Below are 11,873 nucleotides of genomic sequence, written 5' to 3' on the forward strand. Positions count from 1 at the left end.
TATGGGAACAAAAATGTGCGTTTAATTTTATTGGTCAAAACAAATTGTATGCTCTATTAACAAAGAAAAATCAACCATGATTGTATGCCAGTTTTGGGTTTTTGTTTTTCAGTATTTGTTTGCAGACTCGCTGGAGCGTGTACGTGCCACTTTTTCTTATTTGCCTAAGATTTGCTTCGTAGATTTCTCCTGCCAAAGGTTTAATGACACCGCTTTATATTTGTTTTTTATACAATGATGATATATAAAAGTGAGATAATAAATTGATATTAAATTCGTCATCCACGATTAGTGGCCACTTTGTAGTCAAAGTCCCAACTTTTCTACAAATATTGTCGTAATTATGTTCCTAAAATAGCAATTTCATCTGCAATCATATTTTGAACACCAAGCTCCCCTTCCTTTCTCCCTCAATGAATGTCACACAAAACTAGTCTCCCTCCCTTTGAGATTTACGCCCTTACACAATATTGTAATATTGACCTCAAATGTTTTGTTGAGTTGCAATCTGTTGCACGTTCTGTTAAATTTATGGTTTTTGCTTACATTACATGTCACAAACGGGAATCCCATACTTTGGTTGGTCACTATTCCACAAAAGGAAAATGCTAGGAGACTATCAGAGGCGGAGTCATGAAGAGACCAGGATGGTCCCAGACACATTTTGACATTTTTACTTGTGCTTATGAGGAGAGAATAAACAAGATTTCTTTTTCTTTTTCTTGCACAAATACATGTTATTAAAGCTTTTAGTATATTTCTTTATTTACATGACAAATTTCTCGACTCGCCGCAGCGCGCAGGCAAGAATAATTGTATAAAACTATTTTGTACATCAAGCTCCCCCTTCTCTTCTCCCTCAATGGATATATATTTCATTTTTTTTGAAAAGATTGATTCCTCTCCAACTTGATTGCATGTAGTTACTTGAACGATATAAGGCTCCATAAACTCCATACTTGAAGTAAAAGGTTGCTCGGCCATGATCTCTGGCGACGAACTTCCGTTTCCCGTCGATAAAAATTGTCACTTTCCCTGCAGCAACGTTGTGAATCACATTCAGCCTAACCCACTTATCGTAGATATTAGCAGCTACCACACTGTGAGCATAGTACTTCAAATCCCCATCATAGACCCTCAGTTGCCGAGCTGTCGCTTGTTTGGATGCACCAAATATCTGCATTATTGTGACCCCTGAAGAAAATTGCCTTCAAATTGCCAAACCCCGGAAGTGTAGTCATAACCCCACAACAAAGTCCATGCATGACATGAAATCAACTTCCCTAATATAAAAGAAAGAAATTCAATGGGACTTGAAAAGTGCTTGCGGACAACCAAAAGTGCTTCTAACTATCTTTGACAGAAAACTTTGAAGAGCACCTTCAAATGGAGAGAATATAAGCCTAAATGGATCACAATATTGGACATTGATTGATGTTGTAATAAAGTGTTTCTGTGTCAAGATGTGTGCTTGTAATAAAAGCGCTTCGTACAAAAGCAGTTCCAAACGTGCAAAGGTCAGTATAAGCCTAGAAGTACATTAAAAACGAGAGAGAACAAACATGCATACAGAAATTCTGATTTCGGAGCGTGGTCTGGTTGGATTGTGCTTTTGAAAGGGCTTGTCATGGTTGTCGATTGTAACGCTCATGAGGAAACTTGTTATACGGTTTCTGTAATTTGCGATTTTGTGCAGTGAAATGCACAGGTGTGAATCCATAAGTGGGATCAGCAGAACAGAAGTGTAAGTTACTCCTTGGAGAATTGATAGCAGAAGGGGATGCACACAATTTGCTGAACGCCTAAACCAACAGATGGAATACCGGGAACAAAAAACCGGACACGAATGTGATCAGCTGTCTAATTCAAATGAAATAACATCACCAACAAATGATATGAAATCCGCAATTGAATGTAATAAAGATCACAAGGTTGTGAAGTCAACTTAAAAATCCTAATACAACAAACAGTTTCACATATAAACCCAGCATCGGCCATGGAATCCTACACTTGGTATTCCCATTTTCCATCAGACTTCAACCATTTCTTGTTCAACAGAGCCTGCCACTACAGGGTAATAGTGGTAGTGAAGTTCCCCAACATCGTCTCCGGACAGCTTCTTCCATCCGTTTGGCCCCACGTGATAGACTAATAAAAAACACCCCAGTTAAAAACAAATAAAAAGTCATGAATGTGCAGAGAGAGGGGCAGAGAGAGTTACCGCTTGCCACTCCCCCGCTGGCCCCATCGCGGAATGTTGCATGATAGATAGCTCTTCTAGCCAACTCAGCAGCTTCTTCGACTGACATGTCATACCGGTACCTAGCAGAATCAACTTGAGTTAGTAGAATGACGGGTGCATAACAAAGTATACAGAGAGTATGATAAACAGCAAGCATGGCTATGTGCTACAACCACAACATCAGGGCAAGGGGCTTAAATGATTCCCATATGCTAGTTATCCTGATTACAAATTGAACCTCTACCAAAAGCAAAGCAAAGGAAAAGCATAGTGGGCCAGAGCATAAGGGAAGCAAATTTCAAGTAGACAAGTTACATCTCCCATCCTTCGCAACTCCCTCCAAATCTATTTTTAAATTCATTTTATTTCAAACGTTTCTTCTCAACCAGCCAGGACGTTCAAAGTAAGGAAACATGTACATTTTACACTACCACTTGCTTGTGATTTGTATCTATAATCAAAATCCTAAACACTTGCTTGTGATTATTATGTAGAGAAATCCTATGCACTTGCTATTCTTCTGTTATATACTTAATAAAGACAATGCAGAAAAAATCGTTCAACATCATTGCACCAATAGGCAAACAAAACTAAAGGGGTGAAAGCGAAGCACACACCCATTATCCAGAACACCATAAGCGTAAGGCGAGCCCGAACCAACAGAAAACCTCATTCCTTTCAAACGGCCTCCCTCACTGTCAACATAATACAGTCCAGGACCCTGCACTCCAACAAGGATACACATTACATGAGTATAAATGACAGAAAAATTTCATGTGACATGATTTGTATCTTCTTACTGTTTCGTCCCAGCCAGCAATCATGGTCCCAACAGAGAGACCCATTCCGCGGTAAGAGTACAAAATATTTGCCAACAGCTTTGATGCTCCAGTAACAGAAATTCTGCGCTTATTTGCTAACTCATGAAGCCGACACTGATTTTTACAAGACAATTGGTTGTTAGTATAAGTCAAATTAAACAAGACAATTGTTATCCCCTTTGTAAGTGAACATAAATATGTCACCACTACACTACCTATACAATTCCTGTTGTGATAAGTTCCTCAATCATATTGATGATCCAAGTCCTCATACAAGCAACATGAAAGTATACAGAGCATAGAATAAATATAAGTCCAGACCTTCGAAAAGAATTACTAGATAACAAGTCTAAAGTTGTAAGCTTCAAATTAAGAAAACACAATAAAAGCACTACCTTAATCCCCAAATTTCTGTGCCAAAACTGGCAGTCAGCAGCTCCTCCCGCCATTGTACCAAGCATGTACGGATTGATTTCAATAATCTTCTTCACAGATTGTGACGCTGAAAAGATAAGGAAGAGGATTGTAAATGTGAACCCAAGTTCTGTATACAAGATAAGATCCTTCGGTATGCAAACATGACAGACACAATAGGACACCTAAACTAACATGACAAGATACACCAGTACACAGATATAACATATACACTCTGGGAATATGCCAATTCGATTAATAGAGCACTTCATGAAAATCTCAGAACCATAAATAGCTACATCTTCACAAACACTTGGTGGCACAAAGCAAAGCATACAATTATGTCATAATATATGAGATAAAGCAAGCATCTTACATATATATCCTCCCATTGAAGCTCGAGAATCGGCAGCAACCATGACTCCATCCTTGAAGATGAATGCAAGCGTGGTTGTCCCCTTGGCAGGCTTCACCATCTGGATAGCTTCCTTCTGAAATCCATCAAACTGAAACAGCAGAAGAACCAAAAAACACGCAAACAAAAAATCAGCCAAAAATTCTACCACACAGAGGAGACTAGGAACCCCGACGGAAAAGAGAGCACTAAAAACATATCGAAACTCACATCATTGGTAATAGGAACCTCGAACGCCGGAGGACCCGAAACGCCGTCGAGAAACCCACTGCTCTCGCCGAAGAGATGCGGCGCGTGTGATTCGAGACCGCTAGTGTCAAGCTTCATAGCTAGCTCTTAAAGTCCTCTGAGAAGCACAAAATTCAGATGAAAAATTAAATTGATGATCGCGTTCCAGGATAAACCCTAGAAATCGATTCATAGACTGGGTAATGTAAATCGAAAAAATAGGGAGAAATTAGGGGTTGTTAAAATACCTTGGAGATTGATGATTGCGCACAAACGAAGAACAAGAAGTCGAGATGAAGAACGGAGAGTGAGATCGAGCTGAAGAAGGAATGAAGAGTGTTTTCTTGTGCTGGAGGAAAAGAAAGAGACGAGTTGGAGCCAATGGTAGGCTTTGCATTGGGCTATATAGAACCAAAATTAAATGGGCTTTTATTTTTTGGTTTATTTATTTATTTTTTAACTCTTTAAGTGGTCAATTTTACACTTTTTTTTTTTTTTTTTTTTTTTTGAGTACACCAATATTTTTATACTAAGAAGAGGATAAGTTTGGCTAAGCAATATAATCGGCAGCTTAATTTGGTATCCAATTCACCATCCACCAAATTTAAACCTAAGATATCTCACTTTTAAGTGAAGAGGAATATCACCAGACCGTAGTACAGAATATCAAGAAGAAATGATTGAACCTTCGACCTTGTGGTTAACAACCACACGCTCTAACCAGCTGAGCTACTCCAGCACCTTGAGAACTATGTACAAAAATCAATTTTTCTTTATAATTTACGATTTATTTATTTATTTTAAACAATTCTAAATCAAGAGTTATTCTAATTACAGAGTCGTATACAACATCAATGCCATCATGTTGACCTTCTCCCTTAATAGAAAATTTTAGGGAAATAATTCTCACACCATTTTTATCGTTCAACACACCCTACTCATTCCTATTCATTGATTTTCTTTGATTTTTTCAATCAAACGGCTAGAAATTGATAGGAATATTTAGGAGGAGAATAATGACAGTGCGTAAACTGTAACTTGTTAACTTGAAGACTTTGCTCCATACAGGCAAGTATGCATTCCCCCCTTATAATGAATTGTAATTTGATGATATTTTTATATTCAAAATAGAGCTAATTTACGTCCGTTAATTCTTCTTTGATTTACTCAATCAAATGGCTAGAAATAGAGTGGTGTCTAGTGGGAGAAAATGGGGGTTTGAAAACACCTTTCCATAAAATCATCATAACAGCATTTCTATACTTCATTTCAACATTAAAAGTATACTGAATATACATCGTAGCAGTTAAAAAGAAAACGTAACATAAAACATCGCGTAACCTACTCCTACACAATACGAATTCAAAATGCAAACCCTAGCCATGAATCCATGAACGAAAAAATAAAGCTCTTCTCATGTTGTTTCATGTCCTCATGTCTAGCTGTGTTTTGTGAACAAGCAGATTAGTAATCACGTACGACACCTGGGGTCCGGATGAGGAACAGTACCATGTTGCGTACATCTGCACCTGTCCTATAAGCCCTCCGTATCATTTGTTTTTAAAGGGACGCCATTCTGCTCGGTGGAATCCTGTCACTTTGCCTAGGAATCCTTTCAATCGGAGAAATCACTTGTGGCATCGTCATACCAACTGAGATTATGATCTCTGCATTCCAGGCAAGAAACGATTGTCAAACTGTTATGAAATAATAGCACTACTCAACAAAAGTTCTTCAGCCTCTGCTCAGCCTCTGCTCAAAACTAGGGATAAATGATACTATTGGTCACAAAATCATCTTCCAGGTCAAACGAAAGGAGTCAGCAAATGCAAAAAAGTACATGTACCCGTTATAAGAGTAGAACAATCAAGTTGCACGAGAACATATACCCTAAGTAATGGGATCAGTTTGAAAAATATCAAATCATGTTCGATGACAAAACCATCCTTAACATAGAGCAAAAATACTTGAATCCAATTTCCTCCACTGAATTCAAATCAAGGATAAAGGACCAATACTACAATTAAGATTTGTTATTTCTGGCAACAAACTTAAAATGATTTTTTTTCATTTTACATCTAACTCTTAAAATTCTTGGTAACAACAAACATTATTTGAGAAAAACTGACTTTCATCAGCTTTATTCTTCACCTCCTCTGTACAGTTTTTCTTGTTTGCATGACATCAAGACTTGAATCTCGCCTAACCCCACCTCTCTCTCAGTGCCACCTGATCTAAAGCTATGAGTTTGTCAACTTTATTCCTGTTTAGGTTTTTCAGTATACTACTCCATTGACAACTTTATTGACAGAAATTAAAGCACGTCTGCTAAACCTATAAGACATCTGTAAATTACCAATCGATTTTTGTTCCATATTAAACATAGCCTTTCCTGGTTATAATGTATATGTGTCCTCTTTTCTTCTATGAATAAGAAACATTTAGAAAAGTCACAAGCAAAACACATTTTAGGCAAAACTATCATGTCCATGAATGAATTAGACTATATGGTCCACGACTGCATGTCCACAAAAGAGGAAACGAACCTATGCCTTCCCGAACTGACAAATTTGGTCGTATGATCTCCTCAGAATTGACAAGAAAAATATCACCAATGTATAGATGGTTTGTTGGGACATAAACACTACACAACTCCTCATCGCCATCATCCCTCTGTAATCAACCACAAAACAATCAGATTCAAAAGGTAACTCATAGTTATTATAAGAAAATCCAATATGAACTACAGCCAAATCTTTCTATTAGAGTATTAATTTTTTCCATTGCTAACCATCACAACACAACTGTTCTATTTTTTTTTTCATTTGCAGCTTATATTGCATAAAACTGTTCCTTTCTTTCCTTTTAGAAGGCTGTTGCAATATAGCTGCTAATCTTATTCAAATACATTTTTTGAAAACCTAAAGTATTGCTTTGCGGATTGCAAGTAAAAATTGGTGATATCCATAGTATTTTCCTACTACAAGTGTAAATAACAATAGAGCAACCTGTAAATATAAAAAAATTCTTCTTTACATTTAATTTAAGAACTGTACTTGGAAAAATAAAATAATGCCAGAGAAACCAATTTTGTATTTCTAGGAGGTGCCAATACTAGCCAACCTTTTCTTTTTCGACAAAAGAAAAGCAAACAGAAAACCCTTTTTTTCAGACACAGGAAACTGTCTTTTGAGGGAATCAAAAAGCTGTTCCCAAAGTTATCCTCTCCAATGCATTAACAACCAACATAATCCATCACCTGCTTCTAAGCAGTTCTTTACATATAATGAACTTAAAAATCTCCCGCATGAACTGTACAGGAAAAGATAATAATAATGCCAAAGAAACCAGTTCTGTACTTCCGAGAAGGTGCCAAAGCTAACCAACTGTTACTTTTTCGAGAAAGAACAGCAAAAAAGGAAACCTTTTTCAGACACAAGAAACTGCTTTTCAAGGGGATCAAATAGTTTTTCTGACAGATACCTCTCTTATGCATTAACAACCAATAAGCCACCACCAGCTTCTAATATAAGGGGAAAACCAGCAAGGTCAAAATTGGGACAAAAAAAATCTGAACATACAAACTATACCTGCTTCTTCCAAACACACACCGATCTGTTGACAAATAGAACATTAAACTATGTCGAGGTGGCTATACATGAAGTTCTAACAAAACATGTATAAGGTAGATCTTCTAATAGCTGGGCAGTTCAACATACCTGAAGGGTTACAGATGATGTTATAAAACCAAATGCATATTCACCAAGTCGAGGATGACGGATAATTGCAACCTCTTTAAAAGCAGTGGTCTTTTGATCTGTCCAATAGAAAGAGAATTAATTTCTGAGTATAGCTAAATGGAGACGAAGAAAAGAAAAGCACTGAATGAATTCCATATCAGAAATACACTAATTCTACCATGCACCACACACTCAGAAAGTAGACGGCATCACAAACTTTTACTAGCTCCGGAGAAACTAATGCAGCCTACCAAATAATATAAACAAAACTATTTGTTTGAATTAGGAAGACCATTGCATGTGTGCGCTCACCACTTTTTCTTTACAATGGCAATAACAGGGGTCAGAGGTTTATCTTAGATAGGGGATCATCTGTGTCTCCCTAGTACCCAAGCAAGGGAACTTATATTTTTCAAGTTCACATGATTATTCAACTTAAGTCAAACAGCGTAGTGAAAGCCTACATGGGAGTTGACAAAAACATTCAAGCATCAGAATTTACCATTATATGGCATACTTTCTGGCGGAAAAATCATACAAAGAGCCACTTCAGATAGGTTGGTGAGCCTTATGATTTAACCAACCAATTTCTGGGCTTGGATTGTTATTTTTACAAGCCTGAAGTTAAGCTTGGATTGGTTCATTTGTTGAACAAACGAGCTCAGGTGTAGCCTTTATCAAGTGAGGCCAACATGCTTGCAAGTAGCTAAGCGCCTTTATAGCCCACATGTGATAGAGGAAAATATAAACCCTAAAATAATTAGGACAGAGACATGCAAAAGCTTTACAAGAACATATAAGAATGGACACATAAATTGAAATAAAAGCAATTACCTGGAGAGATCGCAGAACTAATCTGTTTAGAGGCCGAGTATATGTGCTTCATAAAGGGCAAACGTTTTATGAACCATTCTCCAATCCAGAAAACTGTCTCACCCATCCATGATGAAGCAAAAATACCAATCAAGAATATAAAAAGTAGGGATGTAACAAATCCTAGGCCTGCAACAATAAAAAAGAAGTAATCAATACTGAAGCACACAAGGACATAGATTAAACAATTAACTACCCACGATGAAATTGACAAACATTTAATCCATTATCCAGCAAAACTTGGTATGAACTTAAGATATGATTCTACTTGGACCAAATAAATTAAAGATACTCCACATTGTAAAAATTTTCCCTACATGAACTGAAAAATGCTACCCAAAAATGGTGTATAAGAGGCTTGATGATTCACATTGACCTTCTTCTAATTTTTTGCTCCTCTTCGATAGTTACTGCAACTTGAACTACTTGGAAACTTCCACAAAACCTATTCAAGGCATATGGTACCACCAGAATTTTCCCCAATTTTTTTGGTCAAAAGTATTACTGGTATTTCAAAACATGCAGAAACAAATGTAAGTAAGAAGTCTTTGGAGTCATACCAAATATGCTAACCCCAAGCCTGGCATATATTGGACTGGAAAAACCATCTATAAACTGAACAAACCACCAAGTGATGAAGAACGTAACAGCGACAGGAAAGAGAACCATACTGCAAATTCACAGTTCAAATCTTTTGTTGTTACGATCAAACTTTACACATTACAAAAGATTATATAATAAGAAAATAACCAAACCCAATTTATGCACATTACCATCCAGTCATGAATTTCTTGGAGACCCAACTCTGAAGCACTGCATAGCATGCCTGATCAAATTCAAGGGTAAATGGTATACTGAATACACAAGGTGTTTGGTATACTTTATGCATTGAAAAACAACCAACAAAAACTCCGGCACAAACAGATTCAGTAAATGATGACTTTAAATAATACTAGATAGAGGAAAACGACTAACATAAGTACCTAAAACCCGTTGGTACAAAATCTACTTCGCACCACTATCATGGACTATTACACCCACTTCTGTTTAGCATTTTTCGAACCTTTTGTGACATTCTTTATAGAGGTCACGAAAGCGTAAGCTATTAATATTTGCACAACAACTGGAACTTCAAACTTGAAACGAGTATTAAGAAATTAGCAACACTTTACATTTCGAGTTGTTACTGCAGATCCATTTCCCAAGACTACCCATTTGTAGTTCATTTCGAGTTTTTTTCTTTACAAAAGCAAATACTTGGGGAAGGGGGACCGGGAACCAACTGAGCTACAAGCCCCTTGACTTACCATCATAACAAATTCAATCATAGCTACCCAACAATTATATCTTTCCATGATTTTATTCAGATTCCAAACCCCCAATTTTTCAATCCAAAATCATCTTGTTCTTGCAGGTTTCTAATACAACATTTCTCTATCTCCCAAACCTAATTAGGAAAATTTCAGCATTCAACTATTAATTATGCTTCTTTCAAATTTCATGCTCTAATCAAATCCCCAAACTGCCACAAAAACAAAATGATTTAATTTCCAAATTGGGGAAGAGGTTTTCTAAAGTGGCGGGAAGGTGACGGACAGACAGACAGACCTTGCGAGTGGAGGAGTTGGGGGAGCTTGGCAGAGACCTGGAAACATCTTCAGAGTCAGCTTGGGTCAGCGGACTCGACGACGTGGACTCTTTAGCTTGCGCCATTTGGCTGCTTTTCCGTCGTTGTGTTACTTACACAGCAAAACAACCAGAGTGGCCGAAGAGGAAGAGCAACTGATTTCAGTTTGCCACGAACCGTCGGACTCGGACGCTGAGTGGACTCTCTTGTCTCTCTTGGTAAAGCTCCTACAGTTTTGTTGAGCCCCTGTTTGGCTGCGCGATTAACTTTTTTGGCCTCTCTATAGATCTAGCTAGATAATTTCCAGCACAACCTTCTTATATAAATATAAAAATAATAAACTAATAAAAAAAAAGACCAACCAATGGCTTTGCGCCAATCCATTTCTCAGGATTTAATAAGACTTACAAAAACATTTTAGTTATTTCTGATCATTATCGTGTGATTCACCATTATTAAGAATTAAAATACGAGCTTGAAATTCGCCACATTCATAGGGCCATAAGCGAATGTCATTATGCTCAAGCTTGATTTGTTTAATTTTTTTTTTTTTCAAGCTCAAGCTAATCCTAAAACTTTCGTTATTAAATATTATTTCTCATTTAGAATATCGGATTATTGGGTTTTTTGTAATCAATTTTATCTCAGAAGCATACATTATTTGGATTTACTACATTTTGCAAGATTTTGGAAACCTTCAAACTTTCATGTATTTACCATTCAATATTTTTTTTTTCTGAGTTTTGCTATAGATTTGGGTATGCTTCTAATTAGTCGATTTTATGTAAGTATGTTTGCAGGCATGTGCAGGTGTGTATAACATAAAATCATATAAGTCAAGATAAAATAGTACATATCAATATAATCACTTTTAATGTGGTTGAATATACAAAATAAGAAATGAAGCATATCCAATAAAACTAACAATAAACATGATAAAATAAGAGTATGCATGAATTTTTTTTCAGAAATTTTTATTAGCACTTCAAAAATCTCAATTATACACTCCTAACAAGTGTATTTTTCTTTCAATTATGGAAAATTTGGAGTTCAAAATGAAAATTTTGAAGTACCAATAGCAATTCCTTTTTTTATAGTAATAAGTTTAAGAAATTTTAGAATTTTACATCAGATACGTACATTATAAATTCCATATAAAATTTATGAAAACTTTCAAACTCAAAATGGAATTATTCAATTGGAGCTTCAGTCCCTAAACTAAAAAATTGTAAGTATTAATCTCTAAACTTGTTATAATGTGGAGTAATGGTCTACTCCGTTTTGAACTCTTTATTTTGAAAGGAAATTTTGAATGGTATTACTCATCAAGTTCCCATTGAAATAGGATCCACACAAGGCAAAGCACATACCAGTCAAATATGGCTTTAAAATTAAGTTTCAAATTAGTTGATGTTGTAAACAAGAGTGTCATTGCCATACGCAACACGAGAATGATCACCAAAATTGTTAAAAGCCCATCCTTCTGTAACACGCCACTATGTTTTGTTAGTTG

General features: G+C 36.4%; 2 protein-coding genes and 1 pseudogene across 2 annotated transcripts; all 3 read right to left on the reverse strand.

Annotated features, from left to right (window-relative positions):
- Positions 1-846: 846 nt before the first annotated feature.
- On the reverse strand, positions 847-1,998 carry LOC103965272 (annotated as a pseudogene).
- On the reverse strand, positions 1,840-4,528 carry LOC103965252 (proteasome subunit beta type-5). Its single transcript, XM_009378277.3, has 8 exons — positions 4,369-4,528; positions 4,103-4,238; positions 3,854-3,983; positions 3,459-3,565; positions 3,043-3,177; positions 2,860-2,963; positions 2,222-2,322; positions 1,840-2,148 (listed from the first exon to the last, which is right to left on the reverse strand). The coding sequence occupies exons 2-8, from the start codon at positions 4,217-4,219 to the stop codon at positions 2,030-2,032; spliced, it is 813 nt and encodes a 270-aa protein (XP_009376552.2). The 5' UTR covers positions 4,220-4,238; positions 4,369-4,528; the 3' UTR covers positions 1,840-2,029.
- Positions 4,529-5,355: 827 nt separating this feature from the next.
- LOC103965253 (protein LIKE COV 2) lies at positions 5,356-10,659 on the reverse strand. Its single transcript, XM_009378278.2, has 7 exons — positions 10,342-10,659; positions 9,507-9,559; positions 9,294-9,403; positions 8,695-8,862; positions 7,840-7,937; positions 6,667-6,793; positions 5,356-5,787 (listed from the first exon to the last, which is right to left on the reverse strand). The coding sequence occupies exons 1-7, from the start codon at positions 10,444-10,446 to the stop codon at positions 5,681-5,683; spliced, it is 768 nt and encodes a 255-aa protein (XP_009376553.2). The 5' UTR covers positions 10,447-10,659; the 3' UTR covers positions 5,356-5,680.
- Between the last annotated feature and the right edge of the window lie 1,214 nt (positions 10,660-11,873).

Source organism: the organism of the source record quoted next, unplaced genomic scaffold (genome assembly GCF_019419815.1).
Source record: "Pyrus x bretschneideri cultivar Hongxiangsu unplaced genomic scaffold, Pyrus_bretschneideri_v1 Contig16, whole genome shotgun sequence".
NCBI classification, from domain to species: domain Eukaryota; kingdom Viridiplantae; phylum Streptophyta; class Magnoliopsida; order Rosales; family Rosaceae; genus Pyrus; species Pyrus x bretschneideri.